We start from the raw sequence: 27,630 nt of genomic DNA on the forward strand, positions 1-27,630 counted from the left end.
ATCTGCAATTATAATTGCACTAGTAAGAAATCCGATTTGAGATATCTGTAATATATATTTGACTAGTCAAAACTCCATTTAAGATATCTGCAATGATGTCATTGCTATTTTTAAAAGACGCGTCGTCTATCCGCAAAGGTAATTAGAGATATCTCTAATTCGATTACGACTAGTCACAATTATATTTGAAGATATCTGAATTGCACTTGCTCCTAGTCGAATCTGCTGTTGCGTGACGTGGAACTACATTTCCTCAGCACCGCCCAGAGTTCCTCCGCTCCTCCCTAGCAATAGACAATCACCCAATGCTTGACTGAATAAATGTATCCATTTATTAAGAATCAGTCTATAGTTAATTTATTGAGTGAAAACTTTATTTGTTCAGCTACAGTAGAAAGAAATTAAGCACTGTTTATTTTATTTGTGTCTTATAGTATTTGTCATTTTGTTTGTAATTTGCTTTTTTGCTTATTTTTAATAGCAAAGATTAAATTAAATTAAATATCTAGGCCTATATTGTAATTATAAAATTACATTAAATAAATAATTAAATAACTCGTTTCATGAAATAAGATTTTGGTCGTCCCAAACCTGTTCAGAATTGTGAAAGGTTAGCAAATGTTAACATGATTGATAATAATGTCAATGTTGCAAACATCTTTGTAAGGACACTGGCATGTAATCAGTTATTTTATAAAGGGGAAGGAATGGTCAAAAAGCAGGGCAGGAACAGAGTTTTTTTTTTAAATTAATTTATAAAACAATGATTTGTAAGTTCTGTCATATTTTTCAATTACTTTTACTGTTTTAGTTTTTTCCCCATGGTATCGATTCAGTATTGAATACTCCTCGAACTCCTCCTACTCCTCGCTCCTCGAAGACAAAATGGTTAGAAAAGGCGGGGCTTAGCAAAGGGGTGGTTTGAGTACACAATTAAGATATCTATAAAATAATTTCGACTAGTCAGAATGTTCATTCAAGATATCTACACTGACATTCTTCCTAGTCACAAAGCTGAATGCAGATATCTCCAAAGAAAGATCCTCCTAGTCAAAAAGCAGACTGAGATATCTACAATTAAATTGAAGATATCTTTAAATGAGTTTTGACTAGGACGAGTTCCAATTCAAGATATCTCTAATTAAGTTTTGCCTAGTCAAAACTCCAGTTCAAGATATCTACAACTGTAATTTGACTAGTAATAAATTATTTAAAGATATCTACATATGTATTTTTGGATATCTTAAAAAACGATGAATTAAAGATATCTCCAATTTGATTATGACTAGACAAAACCCAGTTAGAGATATCTTGAACTGGAGTTTTGACTAGGCAAAACTTAATTAGAGATATCTCTAATTTAATTGCCACTAGTGCAATTATAATTTGAGATATCTCTAACTGGGTTTTGTCTAGTCATAATCAAATTGGAGATATCTTTAATTAGAATTTCCACTAGTCAAAACTCATTTGTAGATATCTGAAAATATTTTCCAATTGAAGTCAATGGAAGAATATGACTAGTCATAAAAGCATTGTAGATATCTGTAATGTATATTACGACTAGTCAAATTAACATTGTAGATATCTTCAATGCATATTACGACTAGTCACAATCACATTGTAGATATCTTAATTGCAATTACGACGAGTCAAAATTGCAGAAGAGATATCTGGAACTGGAATTATGACTAGTCAAAACTGATTTATGACTAGTACGGGAAGGAGTATTTAATGCTAAAACGGCTTGCCATAACGGCCCAGCCTCCGGCTGTATGCGGAACCAAATTGGCTGAACTCACGCTCGTACAGTAGTGATGGGAGTGATTCTTTTCAGAGAATCGGTACTTTTGAACACATCCTTTTAATAATCCGGTTCTTTTTTATTTTCTTCTTTATATATTATGTTTTTCTCCGACAATGCAATCTATCAGTGGAGTGATTTTTTTTTTTTTTGCAACAAAGAATATAACGTTTAGCAAAAAAAGGGGAAATTCTGAATTAAACTAAAGCATACACCATAGAAGAGTCTTACAAGCAAATTAATTATTAAAGTGCTTAAATCAATTCAAATATACATCAACATCTTTCTTTAAGAAAGAACAGGCTCAGATCCACTTTAGTGGTTCTATGTCAACGACTATGTCTATGTCAACACACACAAAAAAAAAATTAAACCATGGACACTTGTCAATAAATTGTTTTATGTTAAAAATAAACTGGTTTGTTTGTACCGCGTGATGACGTAGAACCACTCAATTTCTCATTTAATTTATAATTCAGCACAGTCAGGACTCTATTCATTTACGTTTTTTTGGTATTATTATTATTATTATTTATGACGGCGATATTATACATAATAATAATAAATAAATAAATAATATGACTATAGAAGTAACTTCTTTTTCGCCCTGTCAGTTCTCTCGAAATTCTTTTCCTGTCAATTAAAACATCGATTCACAAAAACATCGTTTCCCATTACTAATCGGACTTGTCCGAGAGAGGCAGTTTTCTGTTCAATGAGTCGGTGACTCAAGAACCGCTCGGACCGATTCAGACTAATCTTTTTTTCCTTTTTCTTTTACATAACAAGACAACACATTAAAACAGATGCATGCATGCGAAATTTAGATAGAATTAAACTTAAATTATTATGTAATATTTGTAATGTATTCTTTTTTTGAGTATTCAAACAATCCAAACAAAACCGATTCAGACTGATGTGAACAAATAGTTGAGAACTGAATTAAACTGATTCATTGAAAAGAACCGACTCAAACAAACGATTCCATCACGAATCGTACGTCGCTGTCATCACACACACACAGTCAGTTTAAACGCAAGCAGAGAGAGAGCGAGAGAGGAGGAGGACGACGACGACGAGCGGCGCTTATCTACGGGCACAATCATCACCGCATCACTGACTGACCCGCTACCGCACGACACGGATGTGCAACCGTCGCGTCGTGCCACTGTCACATTATGCGTTCGTCATCGTATGTAACGATGAATGTGTTTTGAGACGCTGTTTCGCCGCAGCAGGGCCAGAGATACACCGCTGAAGCGAGTGGCAGTGGCTTTAACGTTAGCTCCTGGAGGTCAGTATCTCTTTCATTCCCATTCTCACTTATTGTAACTGATATATGATGGTTTGCCCTGGATCAGTGGTGCAGTGTTTATATGGAAGCTGGCTTCGTTATAACGGTGTAGAAATGTACGTTACGCAGCTGCGTGTGTAAGCAGCTTTGACAGCTAGCTATTTGATCCTGTTAGCTACTGCTAGCAGCTGATCATTGTTTTTCACTGTATAAACGTGTATTACGCTGCATCTCTGCTCATAATATATGACCAAAGACTCATAAATGTTACGAGATCCTAATAACATGGTTGTCGATAGGCAGAGCTCTCATCATTAATCGATGCCCTCGTCCTCAGTGCATTTGATGAGGCTGAATGTTATAAACAGTAGTTTATCATCACACCCGTTTCCAGATCTGCACCCATTCTTTTGATTCTTGCAAAATCCTCAACAGATCTCCACCTTTTTATCCTCCGGACCAGAGGTCATAAGGACACAGGTTTTCTCTCCAGAGGGGTTAGGATGTAGTGCTGTGGTCATGTTGTCATGATGATGATGATGATGATGGTGTAGTGACACAATAAAAGCTTGGCTATATCTTTCAGTGTCACCTCTCTGACTTTGTAAACCTTTTTGTTTTGGAATAGCTGCGACATCAGGCCGTGTATAAGATGACTTGGGTGGTGTTGTTACTCTCTTGGGTGAAATGTGAGACAGCTCTTTGCCTTTGTCAGTTCAGCCTGTTTCCTGTCACCATTTGCAAAGTATTATTTTTATTCAGTGGAAGAATCCATTCGATTGAGCTTATAAAATCACAAATATGAGCACTGCACTAATTTGGATGTAGAAGTACAATTCAGTTTACTACTTGATGCTGTCTTTAATATAGTTAAATGTTAAAATCCCTGTACAGGATTTATTCTGGACGAAAGGCATGATTATGTTCACAGCAATACACTTTCATCTCTCGTATATTAATGGGTCAGGTGAGGGTAAGTAGTAATAAGTGTCAGTATACATTAATTCTGGAATTTGTCTCCCATCTCTCTCTCTCCCTTTGAAAAGTTTAATTTTTATAATTACAGATAAAATCTGTGTGAATGAGAGATTCTCAGTCCATGCTGTAAGTGAAGAGTTCATACTGTTTTGAATGAGGTATATGGGATCTTTTAATGCACTGCTAGCCGTGGATTATCCCGATTAGTTATGCCATGGTCATTTGCCAGCATTGACATGTTAAAGCTGTCTTTTATGTTTGCAGTGCTAAATTTGTATGTGAAGTTTTAGCTCAAAATACCCCACAGATTATTTTTTACAGCATGTTAAAATTGTCCCTTTTTGAAGGTCAGTAAAACACGTGTGTATTCCTTTAAATGCAAATGTACTGCTGCTCCCAGCACAGAGGGCGGAGCTTCAAGAGTGTGTGTGTTAGCAGCTCCGATTACCTCAGGCAGACAAGCTCTAAAATGTCAGAAATACCAGCCGTTTGTTGTAGTCCTTAAAGGAGAACTCCGGTCAATTTTAACATTGAGCTAAATTTTTAGTAAATTTGGAGTGCTGTCAATACAGAGAACAACGACAAAAATCGGTGTTGCCTACACCGTGTTATCCTCTTTTTAAAATTTGCACCCTATTGACTTGAATGGGGCACGTTTTAAACCTGCTTTTATTTCTCTTATCATCCTTGATGTGTCATTACAAGTGCCCAGCCATGTTGAGTGATTCCTTCAGAGTGAACACGAGTGAATCTGACTGCAGGAGATGTGAAAGATATGAATAAAAATGATTTTATATCAGCCAGCGCACATACCTGTATTTAGTTCCTGTTTTCAGTCGAAGTCCAAAGTAGTCGATTGTCGAGTTGACGCGCATAGGTTTAGTTACTTTGATCACGCGCGTGAACTCGACAATCGACTACTTTGGACTTCGACCGAAAACAGGAACTAAATACAGGTATGTGCGTTGGCTGATATAACATAATTTTTATTCATATCTTTCATATCTCCTGCAGTCAGATTCACTCGTGTTCACTCTGAAGGAATCACTCAACATGGCTGGGCACTTGTAATGACACATCAAGGATGGTAAGAGAAATAAAAGCAGGTTTAAAACGTGCCCCATTCAAGTCAATAGGGTGCAAATTTTAAAAAGAGGATAACACGGTGTAGGCAACACCGATTTTTGTCGTTGTTCTCTGTATTGACAGCACTCCAAATTTACTAAAAATTGAGCTCAATGTTAAAATTGACCGGAGTTCTCCTTTAAAACTATTTATTTAAAAGCTAATATCTTCCTTTGCTTTGAACTTTGAACGTCGTAACTTTGCAGATGTTGTTTATGCTTAAACAGCAACATTACACACTAACTAAAGTTAGAAAAGTTAAATGAAATCATAATCAACTACCCCTTTAAACAGTGTGATAAAAGCGAATTAAGCCACAAAAGAGATGCTGTTCCCTAGGCGGTCTCCTGTGCGTGTTCTCAGAGACGGGGCGCAACGCGCATAAGTGAAGTATATTGTGGGTTTCAGACACACACCTAAATGGTCAAATAGCCTACACACAAACTTGAAATGCCGTTTTGGTAAGTATCCTTGTAAACACAGTCGGTATGTCTTCTGTGAATGTAGACATTTGAGAAAGCGTGTTTGAAGCGCACGTGTAACAGTATATTGGATCCTTGCAGCTCTTAAAGTGACAGCAGCCAATATTAATGACTGCTACAGTCATTAATGTGAAATAAACAAGAAAAGACTCGCTGCTGTTGAATGAATAACTTCTGTAGTTTAAAATAAGGATTAGCCTATACAGCAGTGTTATTATTTTACATTTGATTGCTTTATTCAGTTTCTGTTGTTGTAGGCTATTACTTATCTGAATACCAATGTTCCTGAAAAACCTAAAGCACTGCATTTTTGTTCTGTTGTTTTTTGTCGGTTTTGTTTGTAATCGCTTTCTTTGTTCTTATTTTATTGCTGACTGTTTACTTGTCTTCTGTAACTGTTTGGAGGACTTTTACTTACATTAATTAACCTATTAGTTTTTGCTGAAGTGTCGATAATTGTGAAGTTTCACTGACATTTAAAAGTACTCACATCATGAAATAAGACTTTGATCATATCACCCACCAATAATCGTGTTCAATAATCGTGATTTCAATATTTCAATAAATAAATATATAGTGAAGAATTAGTATAGAAAATGCAAAACAGTGAAAAAATACAATTCTGGCCCTGTTTATCTTAAACATTTCATCTGTCACTGTTAGTTTTCCCTCCCTGACAGAGTTCAGTTTAAATGTACATGATTACAGTCACAGATCATTTGCCGTGAAGCTAATTTTAGAGGTTATAATGCAATTGCAGTCATTTCTCCTTCTTGGGTGTGGTTGCTGTCTATCCTCAAAAGATCTTTATCAGGTCTCCCTAAGCAAGTTGTCGTATATGACTCAACATTATAGGGATATTTCACTAGTCTCATAAATATTCAGTAGCAATTGCCTATGAGAAATTCAACTCCAAGATTCTTTGGAGGTTGTTTTAGTTATAGATTTATGAGAAACCCAATGAGATTACCATATAATTTGTTTCTCTGTTATTGATTGGCCAGTCAAAATGCTTATTTTATCTGGAGCACAGCGGTAGCTTAAGGGGTGTGCTGTGAGCATGTGTGCTGCCAACGGGTGGGATGGCTTTTGGCGACCAGCCTCTCTTCTTCCACATCAACAAGTCTTGAGTATTGCATCGCTACTGGCTTTAACTCCACAACTGGGGTTTTTGGGAAATTACAGTCAAATATCTCATTGCAAATTGTGCAAACTCATTAATAGGCATGAGTCATGACCATGGTTTTGTGTAGCGCCGCCGCCTTGTCAGAATAAATGCATACGAATATTAGGGATACAGAACTATAGTTTTAGGCTGCTTGTTTCATGAAACCGCTGGACTGGGTGAGCTCTGCATCTTTTTTCTTCCAGAGGAGAGACTTTTTTTTTTTTTTACTTTACTTTAACTGCATTCTGACACAAACAGAAATTAAAGCTTTTTTTACAGTTGAGGGGGTTTCTTTAATTTTAGTGTAACACTAAAGCCGTCAAAAAGTAGACTAATTTCAGAAAATAACTGAAAGTGATTTATGTAGTGAGTATTTCTTCTAGTAAAAGCAATAAATTCTAAAGTGGTTTGAGGATTGTGACCATTGCATGTTATTTTAGTATTACGGTATATTTACCATTATATATGTGCTACATTTAGGTGTTTTTTCCCTCTTATTTATTATTAATTTTTATTTATATTTCAAATTTATTTAGATACATTTTAGTACTTCAACTTATTTTATTTCAGTTAGTTGACAACTTTTTTGATAATTTTTGAATTTGAGTTTTCATCTGATATTTATATTGTATTTAATTTCAGATTTATTTAATTAGCCTAACAAAAACACATTTTAATCGTTTGGTTTTATTCAGGTTTGTTTTCTGTCATAGCATGTTTAAATTGAATCAAGCCCAACGGGCATATTTTGTAACAATTTTGAACAATGTAGTAGTAGGTCACTCTTTTATTCTGCTTCATATTTGCCTGTATTGCACAAGCTTGTGTTTATAAGTAGTTTTATTGTGCATTCTCAATGTGGTGGGTGGGGGTGCTGGTGAGAAATAGGCTTAAAAGTTAATCTCAGAGATGATGCTCACCTAGGTAGAATGAATATGGGTGGCAAAAAAATTATGCAGATTATGCGTCACAGATGGATGTGTGAAAAAGCTTGTTTTATATTGTTTGTCGTGTTGCTGCACGACTCTGGATAAATTGTGAATCAGCATTTTTTTTGTTTCAAACAGAGATCACGATTCTCCCATAGTTTGAATGTACTGGTGTATTTTGATACTTCAATAGATCTCATGGAATGAGATCACGTGGGTGTTTGAATTAAGATTGTGATTTACATTTTGACCATCACATCAAATGTTTTGTCAGTGCTAATCCATTTTAGGTGGCTCCTTAAAGATTAAGATCATCATAGTTCTTTGGCACTTCGAAAAAAGGCCTTTTGCAAACCAGCTGTGAAAAGTGGGGTACAAAACCTTAGTCTTAGGAATTTTTGAAAAAGCCTGAGGGTGATGTTAACCCTACTGAACCATGTGATATAACAGTCTTTATGTGGATTGTTGAGACGTGGAAGCATTTGATGCTAAGAAAAAGAACATGCTCATAGATCAAAGTAAAATGTCATGTTTAGATTTAGAGTTTCACAGTGTATATTCATTGTTTAATGAATACACATTAAAGGGAAAATCACTTATTTAAAAAAAATTAGTTTACATTATGGTATTTAAATAGCCACAATATTGACATAAAATTTAAATTAATTACACATTTACTGATAAAACAAAATAAAATCCTTCCGTATCTGGACTATAATGAAGAAAGCAAGTAAAAAGAGTTTCAATTTACAGATCTTATCTTTACAGGAGCTATATATTCCCAAGCATGTGCTTCAAGACTATAAAGCCATAAGAGACCATTCCCCCGCCTAAAAGACAAATACTTTTCAAATTACACATACCAGCATAATGAAAGGTATACCATAACCAAGCATGAAGAGCGATAGACATCTCAGGATGAAGCTGGTTACACTGTTTTGTTATCTGTGAAGAGGATATTCATTTTCATAATCATTTGTTATTTCATTAACATTAAGCACACAGACAGCAGCAGGTATTATTATATTGATGGCACTTTAAGACCCAATGCACAGATCCAATGTATTGACACTTTTTTTCCCAATTGTTTACACTGTCTGTTGACATAAATACTCACAAAGATGGCCATTTTGACAGAAGCAGCATACAGCCTCAGGCTTCAGAGAAAGCTTTTAGTAGTCACACTAGCAGACCAGTTGAGTTCTGATCATTTAAGACCATTTTTTCGACTTTCGGAAACACATGAAAAGCCCTAAACTTCAGTCAGATCCATTACAGACGATGAAAGGCTTTACTGTGGAGAACTGAATGCAATAGCTGATTTATGATTTGCTAAGGCATTTGTTTGTTCATTTCTCTGAATGGAAAGAAGCAATTAGCCTTGCTCATTTTCGTTTTGCTCATGCTCGTTTTATTGGCCAAAGGCTGTTCATTGTCTTTCTGTGTGTATGGTGATTGGGACAGTGTATTGTCTGTTTAAAATAGCTGTCACAGCTGTGCTCATGAAAAGAGACCGTATTGGTTTCCACGGCGACCGTGTGGAATCTCATTACCCGAGGCTGATTGTAGAGCCATGAGGCCGCCACATTATGATTGACAGAGGACGAGATCATGTCACGTTTCCAATAGACTCATGCACATATATATGTTCCCTGGAGGTGATGAGGTCTGGGATTTGTTTTACGCTACCTAATTAACCGGGTAGTTTAGTAAAATAGAGGGCACATTGATTGAGTGCGTCATTTACTTTACAGCTGCCCGTTATTGGCTTTGGATTAAATATGTTCTATGAGATGTTTCAGGAAAGTTATAACAAAAGCTAGAGTAAAAGTGTTTCTGTTGTGTGTGCAGCTTAATTTGGGAGATTATTTTAATTAAAAAAAATTAAACTCAAAGGTCTGTATTATAATGTTTCTAATTCAGTTTAAAAATCATTATAGATTTTTTGACATTTTTATGAACTTGCTTGCAGATCGTTGAATTGCACATCACAGGGCTTGACATATTCACGCTGGTCCGGGATAGTAAAAGATCATTTTTCTTGCCCGACCGGACAAATAGCCTGATTAAAGCTTCAGTGATAAAAGAAACGCGAGAATGACTCAGGTTTTATTACATTCAGTGTAAACAGCGATTGATAATGCATAGTGTATTAACAAAGTCGCTCTGTTGAGACTTGCGTTGCCTGTCTCTTTGTGAGAGACTTTCAGAGAAATCAAAACAAATGTGTAACCGCACAAAGAAACTCACGAAAGAAACATACAGTAAAAATGTATTTATTCAATAAATTCAAATTCAATTTATTTATACCACATGATATAGTTAAGTAACACAACACAACCAAAGATCAGAGCAGAACTATTGCACATTCTCTCAAAGCTGTGTTTTGTTACTGAATTATTTAGCGTTTTGATTTTTGAACGAACGGTTGAATTAATGATGCCCGAAAATGGCACCCTAAACTTTCTGTGACTCCACTTTAATTTTTGGGAATAAATAAATAAAATATAAAATTGACCTGAGGTAAATGTAAATAAATATGCAGATATTGCAGATATGTAAAAAGTATGTTTCATATTGCAAATATGAAAATATTTTTTCAGAATAAATTGTTTACACCACCAAAAAATATTTTTCCCCTCTGGACAAGTAACTTTTTTTACTTAAGAAGTGAATGACCGATTTACTTGTCCGACAAGGCTTAATGTCAAGCCCTGAATAAGATTAGCACGTCATACAGTATCAACTCATTATCGTACACAAATTCTGGTTGGCTAATTGTAACTATAGCTAAATGCTAAACCCTTATTTGTGGAATTAACTTATATTTTATAAAAACTAAAATACAGCTATATTATATTACTTTGTTGAGAAAATAATGTAAATAACAGCAGTGTTGTGTAAAGCTATTGTTTTTTTTAAATGCTATTTGTTAAAAGTACTGTATGTTTACTCATAAGTGACATTTTGTATTAATTTTATATATTTCATTTCACATTGAAGTACCGTAATATTGAAACTTAAACTGTGTAATATAAAACCATAAAAACCCACTTCCTGAAACCTGAAAATGTTGGTTGACATTTAAATATATGTTTATAGACTGATTGTTGACCATGTTCACACTTAAGTCAAGATGATCCATTTTGTATCATCCATAGTAAGAACATTTAGGCTAAGTTATGATTTTCTGCAAAAAATATTACATAAATTTACGAGTAAAGCGCATAATCTTTGCCTTTGGAAATGTAACATAGTAAGAGTATAAGTATTCCATTTCAGTATGACCCTGTACAAATGACAAAGTACAAATGACCCTAAATAAATGAAGTATAATTATTACTCATATACTTTACACCCCTGCCCTACTTTAAATGTCTCTTTTTAGGCATCTCATAGCTCATAGAAGCCTCCGCTGCAAGTGCAAGTGATTCATGTCGGGTCAGTTGTGAGAGCTGTGATTTAAGAAAAGAACAACACAGAGGTCCTGGTGTCAGATGAGCCGGGTGATGCTTAGAGGAAGAAATAGAGGCGTTATTGATCTGTTAGTCACAAACCATCTATCTTCTCTCCTCCCTTCCACCACCTCTTCCCATCTGAGCTGTTGAGAGTGACGGAGGAAGAGCAGAAAGTGCCCCTCCAGCAGAAAGAAGAGGCTACTAATCACAGTGTGAACCCATTGGCTCCTCTCACATTAATACATCCTATTGGACAATGCCAAACTTGCTAACTGGGCTAGTCATTCAAAAGCAGTTTGAGTCAAGTTTCAAGAGACATTTATTTCAGTTCTATCTAAAATTTACATTTTCCAGTCTTCCAGAGGACGTGGCTAACTGTAATATGTTCAGAGGATAGTATTTTCCTTCATGTTTTGACTTTTGAGGAAAAGATATTCAAATATTACTTAAAAATTAGGTTTGACATGATTGTCTATACTGCAATCAGAAACTATTAAGTAAAAATCAAGTAAAAAGAAAAGACCACTCATTTTCATTTTTTAAAAGTTATTATTTGCTTATAAATTGTATGCCTTCTCTCTCTCTCTCTCTCTCTCTCTCTCTCTCTCTCTCTCTCTCTCTCTCTTTCTTTCTCTCTCTCTTTCTTTCTCTCTCTCTCTCTCTCTCTCTCCCTCTCTCTCTCTCTCTCTCTTTCTCTTTCTCTCTCTTTCTTTTAAAGTCGGCATGAAATCAAAATTGACTATTTACCTCCAGTGAGCGAGTGATAAAGAGGAGGTGCGCTACAATAAAACCCCGCCCACTCTTCATTATTCCGTTTCACTTTGAAATAAATCACAACACTGAATTAAAGTTGGTTTCAACTTCTAGTTCACGAGGACGTTAATAAACACAAACTATATTTTGCTGTGGTGCACAAATCTTGACAAATGAACAAATGCTCAGTGTTGACCCTGAGGGGATGCTGCTGAATGCAGAAGTCCTTGTTTCGTAAGCCGTATGCAGTTACATAATATTGCATAATACCATCATTGCTATGAAGGGTTCTGCTTTTGGGGCCACATGAGTTTTATTTAAAGAGCACCTATTATGCTTTTTTTATTTTACCTTTCCTTTATTGTGTAATATAGCTGTTTGTGCAGGTAACGATCTGCAAAGTTACAAAGCATAAAATCCACGCTTTGTAGTCCTGCTATTATTTCCGTGACCATGGTACGTCACCATGTTTCACATTTGCTTTGGCCCACCCAGAACAGTTGACTAAGTGGTATTCGCTTTTATTTTTTCTCACTTGTATGGACTTCCAACGCCATAGTTACGATATATATAATACTGTTCCGGCTGCTCATGAAGCCTCGGTAGCTGAAACATGGTTATGGTAATAGGCGTTACATGTCAAAAATGTGTTCTAAGCAGTTGACCAGTCACAACAGACTGGGCCAGTATACCAACCAGTGGGAAAATAATGTGTTTTTAAACTTTGAATCATGTAAATATATTCTAGCACACCCCAAAAATAAAATGAAAAATAAAAGTATGTTGTAAATAAGTGTAATAATGGCTCTTTAGTTCTGAGCTGTGATGTGTGACTCCCAACCATTCATTTATTCAATTGTTTGTCAGATATAAGTTTCAGGTGTCTTTCTGTGTGTGAGAGCGTGACTCTATGCTCTCGGCCCATTTTTGGGTCAATACTGAAAAAAACTTAGACTGCAGTAAGAATCTGCTTCTAAAACGGCATCTGCCTCTCATTTCATAATTATTGTTCTGTTTACAACCTTTCACATGAGTGTCTTAATGTTTGCTTTAGTTAACAAACTACATTGAACCAGAAGCATGTCCTGCTTGAGTAAATTGCATGTTGACATAGACAATACATCTATTTTATTGACTTTGATACCATTCAAACCGGATATTGTGCAAAGTGTGTTTCTCTTGGATGAAATCTGAGTGAGCTTGCTTTCGTTTGTATTTACATTGAGTCAGGTGCTCATGCATGGGCACTAACACATGAGGAACACAAATGGCAAATCTATGCGGTGAGGACACAGCTGGGCTCCAATCCCTTTAGTGTGTGTGTGTGTGTGTGTGTGTGTGTGTGTGTGTGTGTGTGTGTGTGTGTGTGTGTGTGTGTGTGTGTGTGTGTGTGTGTGTGTGTGTGTGTGTGTGTGTGTGTGTGTGTGTGTGTGTGTGTGTGTGTTTACATTTGCTGCTGAGCCTTCTGTCAAGATGTGTTAGAGAAGACTGCAGAGGCTTGGCTTGTAGAGTGTGCTTTGTTTTGACTGTGTAGTTTGCTGTTAGAAATATATGAATGGACACAAAACACAAAACAGTTTTGGAATTAAAATTATATTTTAAGGGAATTATGCACCAAAATTTTGGCAAATATTTTACTAAAACAGCAAAAAAAGAAAGACAAAGTTTTGAGCAAAATAGCTTTGTAGGGCTGCAGTCATTGACTGAAACAGTGATATTTAATTAGCACTTATCTGACAAAACTATGAATATTTTGTGCACAACACGGATAAGCTACAACAGCAGTGTGGACTCACTTCAACCATTACCCAAAAATATGCTAGAGTGGTTTTATTTTAAATGAAGCTCGTTTCTGAAGAACTTTACTATGACTTTCTGCTGGGGCATGTGTTTTTTTTTTCTTTTAAAGGTGTTAACCATTGTATTAGACACTTTCTCTCCTCCATATACTCCACCCTTATACTATTATAAAAGTTTACCATAACATTAAGCAAGAAAAACTAATAAAACAACTGAAAACTGCACATGAAGCTGAAAATGCTGCTTAACACGAGTGATCCACTATTAACTTAATTCTTTCCATAAATGGGCTGCCCTGTGACATGTAAAATTATTGATTGACAGCTCAGAGTCTACAAAGAATGTGACTGCGTCTTGTCGTCATTCTTTTTTTTATTTCTTTTTTGCAGTTTATAAAGTCTAGGGCTGGTACAGAGACAGTCTGTGATATTTCAGTACACTTATTTCAGTGATACTGTCAGAAAATGCTGATTCATTAAAAAAAAAAAAAGACTTAAAGCACCTTTAAGCTTTGCAGTAGTGCTTAAGGCTTTAGTGTCACTGCAGAGCAGTTGTTGGGTGATGGATTACTTCTATAATGTTCGCTCTTACTCTTCTCCAGACCCCATTCGAGCACACCACAGACCGCAATGATTGGACACTGCCTTCCTCGATCGTCCAACTCCTAGTTCTGCTGCACCTGATTGAACGACTGCCTGCCTGAGAGCTGATCGTTGCTACAGTTGCCATGACTTAGAAACATTCCTGATACAGAGATGGAGAAAAAGAAACCGTGTCCCCGCCTCCTGGACTACCTGGTGGTAGTTGGAGCCAGGTAAGGAAGATTGTTCAGTGGTGTGTGGGTGTGTTTATGTATGCTTCTATAGGTGCTTAAGTAAATTGCAGAAGAATTGAATCACAGGTTAACTGATTGTGTGTTTTGTTAGTACATGGCCTGTGCAGGTATGTTCCAGGTGACCAGCCTCAGCTGTACACTGTCAGTTAATGTTATATGGTTAAGGTATACTTTATTGTCCCAGAGGGAAATGTTTACAGCCACTGCATCACATTAAACAAATAGTAAAATGACAAAATAGCACAATAGCATGTTGTGGCAAAAATTCATCAAACAAACATCACTGCGTAAGGGAGACTCAGAGTCAAATTATAAAATTAAAAGTATTTATTCTTGCAAGAAGGAGCAGTCTAATACACAGCTGTTACCCTGTGCAGAAGAGTGACACACCCCCAGACAGACTGAACCAGCTTTTATCTAAGATTCAAGGTCTTCTTCTTCAGAGCCCTCCTCCCACAGTAGTTTTCCATCCAGTGGTTTTCCATAGACAAGGAAGCCATAACACTAGTTTCGATTCGTCACTAAGCCCCCCCTGCATCAAATGGCCTTCTGACATCTAGGTCAGAGGTCCTCGTTCGTCTGTTCTCTGGAGTGTCTCTCCCTTCTGCCTTCCCAGGTACATAAACAGAATCTTCTCACACTAACAAGTGAGAGTCACACATGTGACATTCTTTGAATCATCTATATTTTACTAAAGATCAATGAATATCATAAAACCGCCACTACAAGCACAATACAATAACACCATAACACATAAATTAGAAATACTATTTAAAATACTATTTAATAGCTTAATGTTAAAGGTAGGCTTGGCAATTTTCAGAGAGGTTAGCATTAGCAATAGCCAGCTAGTTTTGAAAGCATAAGATCCCACCCTCCCTTCAGAGCGTCTCCAATGCCAAGCCTTGCCTCAAAACACATGAACAGTAGGAAGCAAACAAAAGCATCACGAGAGATGGTGCTAAAACGAACTCATGTCTCAAAGCACACATAACATTACAATAATAATGAACATAAATACCATGTATTAAAGAGCTTTAAGAGCGCTGACCTTTACTATCTGACTGCTGCCGATTCATTTCGGCATTGATATTGTTGCCATTGAAAGCATAAATTCAAGTCACGAACTGCTCCTAGCATAACGTCACAGGTTTCCATCTTCTAGAGATTACAGTAGTTATGGCGTGAACGCAGCATAAGCTCGTTGTTTTGGTTCAGGAGCAACTGTAAAACGTGGCTGCCGTTTCAGTTTGCGTGCTCGATGACTGTCTGTCTAACTCTGCATACAGTATCTAACTCTACATTCAAAAGACAACTGAAAACTCATCTCTTTCGTGAGCACTGAGCACTTAACCTACCGTAAATAATACAAAACATGTCCTTTTCCTTTAATCCTCCCTTGTCTGGCTTATGCTACTCTGAGCAATGCCTGAATTTTGTATTTTGAGCACTTCTTGCGTTGTTTTTGCCTCTTCACGATGACTCGCTTGCTTTAGTCTTCATTTGTAAGTCGCTTTGGACAAAGGCGTCTGCTAAATGACTAAATGTATACAGTCGTGCTCAAAAGTTTACATACACCTTGCAGAATCTGCAAAATGTTAATTGTTTTAAAAAAAATAAGAGAGATCATACAAAATGCATGCAATTTTTTTTATCTAGTACTGTCCTGAAAAATATATTTTACATAAAAGATGTCTACATATAGTCCATTACTAGACAAAAAATATCTGCATTTATAAAAAATTACCCCGTTTGCATACCCTTGATTCTTAATTGTGTGTGTGCGTGTACGTGTGTGTGTGTGTGTGTGTGTGTGTGTGTGTGTGTGTGTGTGTGTGTGTGTGTGTGTGTGTGTGTGTGTGTGTGTGTGTGTGTGTGTGTGTGTGTGTGTGCAAGGTGTATGTACACTTTTGAGCACGACTGTAGCATGAAACGTGATGATGACATGTGATCTGATCAAGCAATATATATACCGTACATATAAATAAATTTAGACCACTTAACTTAGTGATTGCTATCAGGATGTGAAGAGACTTTTGTTATCAACCAGCATAACAAAAAAAATTCTGCAACAAATCACTTACCCTGCCTTTAAATATGGTTGTGTGTTATTGTGATCAGCTGTAGTTTTGACAGCTGGTCACAATATGATGGATCAGGAGCCTTGATGTTTGTGGAGAAGCTCCTGTCCTTCTCAAACTTCCAGCCTTTATTCCAGCCTGTTGTAAAAGTATTTTTATTATGTATGCATATACTGTATATATGTACCACTGCCATTTAAATGTTTGGGGTCTAGTTTTTTTTTTAATATATATATATATATATATATATATATATATATATATATATATATATATATATATATATATATATTTAAAAATGTAATTTATTCCTGAGATGTCACAGCCAAATTTTCAGCATCATTACTCCAGTCTTCAGTGTCATGATCCTTCAGAAATCACTCTGCGGATTTGATGTTTAAGAAACATTTCTTCTTATTATCAATGTTGAAAACGTTTGTACTGCTTATTATGTTTGTGGAAACCATGATACATTTGTTTTTCAGGATTCTTTGATTAATTAGTTCAAAGGAACACAGTTTTTAAATGGAAATCTTTTGTAATAATTTTAAAGTCTTTACTGTCACTTTTGAGTTTTGATCAATGTAATGCATCCTTGCTAAATAAATTAATTTCTTTCCAAAAAAAAAAAAAAATCTTACTGACCCCAAACATTTAGATGGCAGTGTATAGCAATTTAACAAAGTGCATAAAAGAGCAAGCACTGGGGCTGAGAAAAGCCAGAGATCTGTCTTCCTGTCTCTCACAGTTTTTTTTACCTTTTCCTAATCAGGCAACCCAGCAGCGATAGTGTGTCACAAACACCTCAGCTGCTGAGGCGCTATCCGCTGGAGGACCACAATGACTTTCCTCTGCCCCCTGACGTTGTCTTCTTCTGCCAGCCCGAGGGCTGCCTGAGCATCCGTCAGCGCCGGGTCAGCCTCCGCGACGACACGTCTTTTGTCTTCGCTCTCACCGACAAAGACTCGGGCATCACCCGCTATGGAATCTGCCTCAACTTTTACCGCTCTTTCCAGAAGGGCCACCACCGCCCACGACCTGAAGGAAAAGGTCAGAGGTTATAGCAGTTATATGAGTCGTAACCATTTTATCATCCTAATTCAACTGATTAGTGTCCTGGTTTTTGAAAACTAACCATTTGTAACCCATCTTGAACCTCACATATGGCTGTAAGGGTGCAGTCACTACATAATTTGTCCTTAATATTTGACTTTATACAGGAGAAAGGGCCCCTCATACAGACTCTGCAGTGGAGGCCACAGAGAAATCTGACCCCTCTTCATTGACACTTCCAGGGGAATCTACAGTGCCCCCTGCAGGAGACGGGGCTTTGCCGCCAGGCGAGCCGGGCAGCACTGGAAAGTCTCCACGAGCCAAACGCAGTGGCCGACTGGCACCACAGAACCGGAACAGCACGTTAATGTCTCTGTGCATCATTAGCCACTACCCTTTCTTTTCTACGTTCAGAGAGTGTCTGTACATCCTCAAACGCATGGTGGACTGCTGTAGCCTGCGGCTCAACCAGAGACCCGGTGCTGCCAAGTCCACACAGCGGTGAGAACAACCTTCTTTGTTCTTTTCTGTGGATTATGTAGTTATGTAACTTTACCCTGAGATTCAGCAAGATAATACTTGAGCACAGAAGCGACGCCTAATAACTGCAATGTTTTGCTATATCTTAAAGTAGATGTGTGAGTGTCAAATACTGTGGTTCTGCCAGAAGATGGTATCTCTGCCTCACAACACAACAACTGGCAACATTCTGCCTCTCTGTTTACAAATCCTGTTACTATCTGCATGCACTCCATTTTGATTTACTCTTTTTGAGTTCACACAAAAAAATTTATTCTAGTGATGAAATGAAATCGGAATCTCAAATCTAGGTTGAAATCTGAAACACTTTATCGGTTTTGTTACTGTTTTAATAGTAGTAAATTACATGAGTACACTAACTTACTTAATATGATTTTATAGTATCATATATGCTTAAAAAATGTAATTGGAAAATTAAACATTTTCTCTCAAAACTCTCATCTTTGGCACTTATCGTGATACATGAGAGAACCCATTAAGGTTTCTTCTTGTCCTTATATCTTGGTATTACACTTTATCCAACAAAGAACTACGTTTTTTGGGTTGTATTATTATTACCTCTTTAAATACGTTATGCTGGGAATGCCAAAAAGGGCTCTACGTTGTTAAATCCTGTATAGTGTTGTGACTGATTAGAATGACGAGTAACAAGGTGCGGATGATTTTATAAAAGGAAATCACAAGTGGAAGGATGTGTGACAGCCCTTATGACTCAGAGAGAGGGACGAGTGAGAGGAAGGAGTATGAAGATGAGTGTTGGTGTGACAGGGGCTGGGATTGTGTGAAGGAGAGAGGGGCTGCTTTTTTCCTCCTGAAGGGTTGTGCAATGTGCAAGCAGCCTTGCAGCGTTATTCTCCACACAGGAGTGGTTTTAACAAGATCTCATTCACATATCACAGTGGTAACGGTAACTAAATACTTGAGTGTCTATTGGTAAACAATTGACAAGATAGCACTCTGCTACAGATCAATAAGCATTGAGTGGAAGGATTTTTATCTCGGATTTCCTCAGCAAAGTCTATTCTTGCGTAACCTAGCAACCACATCCACCATGAGCCACAGTCGCGCTCGCAGGCCTCAATTTGTTTGCAGTTGAATTGTCCTGCCAAACCCCTTTTATTTGCTTGCAAGTGTGGAGAATAATTTAACCAGTACAGCAGCTTGTGTTCAGCTGTAGTGAAGTAGTTCATATATTCCATGTAGATGAATGTTTTTTATCTTTTTCTTGCTCATTCAGTTGAAATTTCAAATTGAAATGTTTATTAAGCATTCAGGGTTTTTTTTTTTGGGGGGGGGGGGGGGGTGCAAATAAAGGTATGAATGGAAAAACATCTGAGATGAGATGAAGACTCCAGTCATAGAGAATATTCAAGATCACATGACTCACGTTTTCAGAAACCCTCAGTAGGACGCTTTTGGAATTAATTATTCATGGCTGACTGGAAATGGCATCTGTGACTTCAGCTTTTGCCTGATGCTACATTTACATTGTACAATTTACATTACCCTTGTACACACAGGACAATAACTATAAAGTTTTAATAATTCTAATTATATCAGAATTGGGAAGTCCACACAACAGCTGTAACAATAATGACGCACAACATTATTGGACATTATCATTATAGTTGTGGCCTAGTGTGAATGGCCCTTAAAATGAATAGGCGCACCAATAACCATCTTCACTGTATGTGTAATGAGTTTTTTGTGGTTTTCCTTTGATGGAGACTTAAAAGTAATGATACAGAATCAGATTCCTCCTGTGTTTAAGGTTGTGACACACCAAGCTGACGGACGGCCGTCGCTGAGCGTCTGTCTGGTAGTTTTTGCAGTGTGTTCCACACATCGGCTGTAGTCAGGCCCCCGTCGATGACAGTTCGGGCCGATTCAGCATAGCGAGAGAGTCAGTGCATGAGAATAAAAGTGAAAGGAATGAAAGCAAGCAAAGAAGTCAAGACAGAAGGTGACGGCTGTTCTAATTTTACGTCATCTTACCTGAGCATTCCAATATGCGAATACTGTCTTTCATATCAACATTAGCTGCCTGGAATGAAGAAAGTGTTCAACATGATTGATGTTCAAAATGGTAAGCAAGCGCTGCTTTGTTTACGGTTTGTATAGGCCTATCTGCAGTCCTAGTTTAAGTTTCCCTATTTAAATGACGAATATAGAGAGCTGCTGATAAGACCGTTATTTCTTTACAGGCAGAACGTATGTGCTGGTTGGCAGTAGTCGGTTGGCGGTGTGTTCAGGGACAGCTTTTTGTCCCAGAAACAGCAGACGCGAGGCGACAACACAGGCTTACATCGCCGCTAGTTCAATTGCTGTCGACTTTGTGTGTCACAGCCTTTAGACTAATCTCAGTCATGAAAACAGACGTAAAACATGAATCTGTTTGTTTATAAAAATTAATCAAACTTAAAGCTTTTGAAAATATCAGCGCATAATCGTGCTCTTGACGATCGTAAACAGCCTACAGTTTGGCTAATGGACTATATTACTTGGTGAAAGCTTCGTTTATTCTTGCGTTGTGCCTAAGTACACCCTAATTTATTGTTTTAATCAGAATGCCTACCTACTTGGCAGTCTCAAACATGGCCTTATGTCACATTACAGTGAAAATTTCAAATAGAAATGACTCAGACACCATCAAGAGTTTACTGTGTGTATATGTGCCACTATAGTGACTTTGCAGTGAGTGTGTCATCAAGTTCTCTCAGTACTGCAGTGACCTCGGCTTTACCCACATTTGTAGCCTTTCAGTATGCACGACTCAACCTTGTAATGACAAAACACACCATGCGTCATACTGTTCTCAACTGGGCTACTCTGTGTGAGAATAACCATATGCCAGTCCAGTTGCCTAATCAACAAACCAGAAATCAGTTTTCACTTCATCAGCACACTTAAACCATTAAAACAACTCAGTTTCACTGTTGTTGTTCTCTATTAATGAAACACAGGAAACCTGCGGTTATGGAAATCCGTGAATTTTAAAATTGTAATGTCCAGGCCTGGAAAAGTCCAGATTTCATATACGATTAATCTAAATATACAAAATTTGCTCAAAATTTGAGTCAGTAAAAAAAAATTTCCCCAACTTTTATTTAGCAAGGACACATTAGATTGATCAAAAGAGCCAGTACATATCTAATGCTTATCTTTTGGGCTATTCATCAAAAAATCCTGGGAAAAAAAATGCATCTCAGTTTCTACAAAAATATTAAAGGGGGGGTACAATGGTGTTTCATGTATTCAGAGTTGTTTACAGTGTTAAAGAGATGGATTCTCATGCTAATAATGGCCAAAGTTTGAAAAGTTATTTTGAACGAATAACAGAGAATTTCTGTGCTGAAAATCATACTTCCGGGTTGCAACACGTTTCGGCTGGTTTTTTTCTATCGTAGATCTAATGACGTAGACCAGAGTGGAACTCCTTATATGAGCATTGCTCTCGGAAAAGCGCGTTCATGCACACGTCGACCAGAGGAGCTGTAGCTCATCGACGCGCTACTACCGGAAATCATCATCAGCAGCGCTAAATAGGAATGGTTGATGTCAAGAATGTCTCCAAAAAAGTGTGTTTTGGGATGTGAGGGAAAGTTTACCTTGTTCAGCTTCCCAAAGAACCCAGTGTTACTGGAACAGTGGATGCAGTTTGTATTTCCGGGACTGCAAAGGAGTGCGGCAAGTGCGGTTGTATGGCTGTATCTGCATGTCACTAATATTTAATGTACCCTAATATTTATATATATATATATTAGTAATATGGCCTACCGCACCACGATCGATAATAAGCAAACCTTCCCGCGCGCTCCCGCTTGACTCTATAGCTCCGCCCACGCCCAGAATCAAGGACCTCGGCTTTTTCCGGATAGAATCGGAAAGCTGTATTTTTAGTTTATAAATATGATGAAACTAAAGACTTTTTGGAGATATGAAGAACGCACTATTACTCTATAGGTACTCAAGATTAACATGAGATTGACTGAAACTAAGTATTTTCAGCATTAAGAATAATATGAAATGTTACTTGAGCACCATATCAGCATATTAGACTGATTTTTTAAGAAAATTCCCAATTTGCCATCACAGGAATAAATTACACAATATTCAATAAAATTCATATTTATTTGTATAGCGCTTTTCACAATACACATCGTTTCAAAGCAGCTTTACAGAAAATAGCAGCTTTACTGAAAATACGTTGTCCACATTACAATTTAGAGTGATCTGTTATCAGAGGTAACTGTCTAATATTACTGTTTTACACTGTATGTTTAATCAAACAAATACAGATAAAAGACTTCTTTCAAAAATATTAAAAAAAAAAAACATCTTACTGGCCCCCAAACGTGTAAATGGCAGTGTATGTTTTTATTTATGGACAGCTCTAAAATTCTTAATTGGGTAGATTGTTGCTCTTTTTTTGAGTGGAATCTGTTTAAAAAAAATAATAATTTTTTTTTTAGTTGCTTATCTAGTAATTGGAATGCCAGTAAAATTATGTAATTTCATTAGTCAGAAGGTGCAGGTGCAATAAGTATAATATGCAACTGTTTTGCATATTATGATATTACATTAGCGTCATATTTCAGTGCAGAACTGTGGTTGGCTAGAGAGTCAATATTTATTAGCATTCGTGTCCCTAAACAGACCTGTCTTAATATGCAACAGTTTAACTATATGCAGCTACACCACAGATTAATAAAGACGTCTCAGTGGTTTTTGACTCCGCAAATTGACGGTGGAGGGGGAAAAGATAACGACGGGTAGAGTGAGAGAACAGAACATGTTAAGAGCTAGAGAGTGTGTGTGGAGCTGGTGGAGACAGGCTGTGTGACAGATTGAGGCCACTGACTGTTCTCAGAGAGCAGCTGTGAGAAGTGGGAGTTCTCAGATGAACCAATTATGACTTACTGCAGTACCTCCACTCAGCCCACACAACCATAGTCTGGCCTGTCTGGATCTTTAAAAGAAGACACTGTGTTATGTAGGGATAAATGATGCACCAGAAAAGCCTTGGCAAACTAAAACCAGTATTATAAGCAAAAAGAAAATCATATTTGCTGCTCTCCAATGATCATTTCAAGTTACTCTTAATGCAGTTGTTCTTAACCTTTTTGAAGGCCCCCAATGCAATATTCAAGATGTAAACTGAAATATGTCTTGTTTACATCTTGCTTTTTTGTTTGTTTTAGGATTTAGATTAGAGTTAGATTATTTTAATATAGTAAGAACTATGCATTTTAATAATTTTAAGTCATAATGTGGCCCCCTTGGAAGTTTGGAAGTCTAGTGGGCCCTGGCTCTGCAAGAAAACCTAAGGATACATGCTGACATTATTCAAACCTCTCTTTGCCTGGGGGCGTTTCTTAACTTTTGGAGGGCACTGTACGCATTTTAATAAATCTGGATTGGACATGGTCAGCAATAATTTGTGGGTGCCATTGCAATAATGCTCAGTTGGTTTTAAAGAAATATTCACCCACAAATGAAAATTAAGTAATTTCTTTTCTCATCCTGGTGTTCTCATCAAAGTCAAACTTGATCGCAGAATGATCCATTGTGACTATATTCCAAGTGCTCTGGAGACATGCAGAAACATGCATAGGGTTTGGAATTGTATTATTAAATTATTGAAATTTAATTTGTTATTTATTGAAAATGTTGACCTTGGTTGTTGGTTTGTACACGAGACTGTATTTGTGCTGCAGTTTACTTTGGCTTACCCAGGAAAATCCATAAGTTCACCTTTTTGAATAATCAATCTTAACACAAAACAAAAAACCTATAAAAACCCAAGTACTTCCTTCTCTGTGGTGAATGTATCTGTTGTGTTGTGTTGACTGTCATCTGACAACCGGAGTTCCAGTCTGGAGATAATCACCTCAGAGAAGAACGCATACTTTTTTGAGTTTTCTGGGAATCATGGTTTGTGTAGTTAACATACACTTTGTATGTTATGGTGTTATCTAGAGCTTGTCGAGCTTTTGAACTTTGTGCCTGATCACTGCGGTACCATCATTTTACTTAAAGTGATTAGGCTAGTAGTTTAATCCTGAACCGTAGATGCCAGCTGCCACTGTTTTTGTGCTATTTCTGTCCTCCAGAATCTAGACTGAATCAAGACAATGCCTTAATGTTTTGGACAGTTTGAAAACCAATTAATGAACAACAATTAAAAGTAAAAAAATTCAAGGAATGATATTGGAAACGTGCAGCAATATGAACAAAGATAACTGAAAGGGGAAGAGAGCTTGTCATACTTATGATTGGTTGTACTTTTGAACCCGAGCCCTGATCCTTATAGAAAAATGTAAATATGTGTGTATTTCTCTCCCCCAGGGACACAATGTGGCGTGTGTTCACAGGCGCTCTGTCCGTTGAGGAAAAGGAGAAGGGCAGTCAGGTGCTACAGGACCTGAGGGAGATCGAGTCATGGGTATATCGGCTCCTGCATTCCCCAGTGCCTGTCGCCGGTCAGCGACGTGTTGACGTGGAAGTGCTGCCCCACGAGCTGCAGCCTGGACTGACCTTTGCCCTTCCAGACCCGTCCCGCTTCAGCATTGTAGACTTCCCTCTCCATCTGCCCCTGGAGCTGCTGGGAGTCGATGCTTGTCTGCAGGTCCTGGCCTGCATTCTGCTGGAACACAAGGTATGGATGGCCAGAGGAACACAACTTCACTCTTATCAGATGGGATAGGCCCATAGATTACCATATTTGTGTACTGTTATCATGGAACTATAAGATGCATCAAAGAACATTATACCACCATGGTCCAGAAATACCATGGTAGTTAATGCATGCACCATATAGCAGTACCTTATCAGTTATTGGCCGATATAAATTAGTTTTTTTATATATATATCGATATCAGTCAATTTTGGATATTTAATTGTTTATGCTCATTTCCCCTATTTTTACATTTCGATTACCTTTGCACTAGTAATTTAATAACACTTAAATATAAGAAATTTATATTCATGTAATATTATTATACTACTCAAAATTCATTTTCAGTTTATCTAGACATAATAATATTTTATTTTATAAAATTTTATATAAAATTCTAATGGACTATTTATATTATATCTTGTTATCATAGCATGAAAATGATTATCAGCCAGATCCTAATATATTCCAGTGGTTCCCAAACCTAGCGGTATGTGAGGTACGCGAACAAAATGCTGAGTTTTGCCATTCATTTAATTCTACCCCCACCTTAAAATAACATTAAAACCGAGCATGTATTTCTAACAGGCAAAATGCCGTAAAGGGTCAAATACATGACATCCAATCAAATTGCCTCATCTTTTGCTGTCAAAACTGACTGTATCCTCACATGCAGTGCGCATATGATGCAGAGTATGCTGCCTTAGCAAATCCTACAATACTGCCATTCTCGACACGGCGCCTTTGTAAAAGTGGGGTTTAGCACTTACTAGCATAAGAAACAAATATAGAGACAGACTGTGCATAGAGATACATTTAAGACTCAAACTCTCTTCAATGCAAAAACATACCCTGTGTGAGTTCTTGTTTTTATTGTTGATAGTATATTATGAGCAGAATGCAATTTTTTTCTGAATATCCACACGATTGCAAATGTGACATTGATTTTATACAGCAGTTCAACAAACAGAAGGGTAATAATAAGTTATGTACATTTTAAACAGGCAGCGAAAGCCACAGCAGAACTGAAACAAACAGCGGTGTTTTGTGAACGAATCAGCGGCTTTGAACGAATCGTGAGAGTCAATGGTTCATTGACCCATTTATAAATACAGCCACTTGCTTCGTTACTGAATGAATGAATGACTCGATGATGACTTACTCATTTAGACAGTAACTTGCGCCTCTTACTGGTGGTTTAAGTTTACCGGTAATATTTAAATGTATCGCTTTGTTTTTACCATCATTGCATATCTCTCTATTAAATTTTTTTTTTATTTTAAAACGGTCTTTATTTTATAAAGTTATTTGTAAAGGTAACAATGCACTGGAAATTTAATTTTAAGTTTTTTTTTTTTTTTTAAAGCACCTCAACGCACTTGTAGCCAATCAGCTGTAGGGGGCGTATCCACTCATGATGGGAGAGAGAGTGAGCTGAGTTGAGCAAGTAGAAGATTTGAAGAAAGATTTTAGAAACAGAGATGGCTGAGAGAGAAATGACAAAAGAGTAAAGAATCATAGCGACTTACAATAAACTCTTGTATATACTCTTGTGCGGTATGTTAATTTGTTTGCTTCCTTGTGGTTTGTTTGCCATCTTCGCTTTATTATTCGTGTGCATTTTGGGGACAGAGCAATGAAGGAAGGGTTGTGTGTTTGTTTGGGTTGATTTTAAATATCAACAGTGTTCAACAATGATTTTGAGAAATTGCATACTGTACTTTTAAGGGGGCAAAAATTGTCTCTTAATGGAAAAGGTGTGACTGCAGTCTAAGTGGAAGAGAGGGTTTTGCGTACCGCAAAAGGATCTTAAATGGCTCCGGGTACACGCCAGTTTGGGAACCACTGATCGATACAATACTGGCATATATATATATATAATAATCAATATAAATGAATTTGTAGCAGGTAAAATCTATTTTCATTCATTTTATTTTAACACAAAATTAGTATGATTAGACTTGCGGTATTGACCTGAATTTTCATAGTGCATTGCTATTTTAAACTCGTAACAAATATCCTTTAAGTTTTGTGTTTAATATGATAGTCGTGCATGCATAGTGAGAGGTACTGATGTACATTTTTTAAAAATCTTTTATGCTGTGTTCACCAAGAGTATTGGACAGGCTGACACTTGAGAGCAACAACATTTATAAAATACAGCTTTTAAAATGTACACTATTGCCATGTCATGGATTAGGTTAATGGTTGTCTGTAGATCTGCTGTTTCATGCGAATCTACGTAGTCTTAATTTTGTTTATGTGGGTCACACTGATAGTGACAAGGGGACTATCTCTCACCCTCTGTTGTCTGTAGGTGGTACTGCAGTCCCGAGATTATAACGCCCTCTCAATGAGCGTCATGGCGTTTGTTGCAATGATTTACCCCCTTGAGTACATGTTTCCTGTCATTCCACTGTTACCCACCTGCATGGCCTCCGCAGAACAGGTAACATGACATCTTTTTTGTGCAGTTGGTGTATAAACAATGAAGCTCTCCTTATATCTGTCGAACACATCTCTTTTTTTTCTAGCTCCTGCTAGCGCCCACTCCGTATGTCATTGGTGTACCTGCCAGTTTCTTCCTGTACAAGACTGATTTTAGGATGCCAGATGACGTTTGGTTAGTGGATCTGGACTGCAACAAGGTATAT

At 37.1% G+C, this 27,630-nt stretch overlaps 1 protein-coding gene across 34 annotated transcripts in view; it reads left to right on the forward strand.

Moving 5' to 3' along the window:
* Nucleotides 1–2,813: 2,813 nt before the first annotated feature.
* madd (MAP-kinase activating death domain) overlaps nucleotides 2,814–27,630 on the forward strand; it is a 56,537-nt gene continuing 31,720 nt past the window's right edge. For 33 of the 34 annotated variants that reach the window (XR_013794559.1, XM_079585964.1, XM_079585972.1 and 30 more), the window contains exons 1-7: nucleotides 2,814–3,098; nucleotides 14,393–14,605; nucleotides 17,480–17,757; nucleotides 17,928–18,261; nucleotides 24,649–24,958; nucleotides 27,294–27,425; nucleotides 27,511–27,624. Coding sequence is in view for 33 of the 34 variants with exons in the window: in XM_079585964.1 (XP_079442090.1) it covers nucleotides 14,547–14,605; nucleotides 17,480–17,757; nucleotides 17,928–18,261; nucleotides 24,649–24,958; nucleotides 27,294–27,425; nucleotides 27,511–27,624 (1,227 nt within the window). In the remaining variant the exon portion in view is untranslated. The remainder of the gene's footprint in view (nucleotides 3,099–14,392; nucleotides 14,606–17,479; nucleotides 17,758–17,927; nucleotides 18,262–24,648; nucleotides 24,959–27,293; nucleotides 27,426–27,510; nucleotides 27,625–27,630) is intronic. The other variant, XM_079585965.1, reaches the window with a different exon arrangement.

Source organism: Phoxinus phoxinus (genome assembly GCF_949152265.1).
Source record: "Phoxinus phoxinus genome assembly, chromosome: 2".
NCBI classification, from domain to species: Eukaryota; Metazoa; Chordata; class Actinopteri; order Cypriniformes; family Leuciscidae; genus Phoxinus; species Phoxinus phoxinus.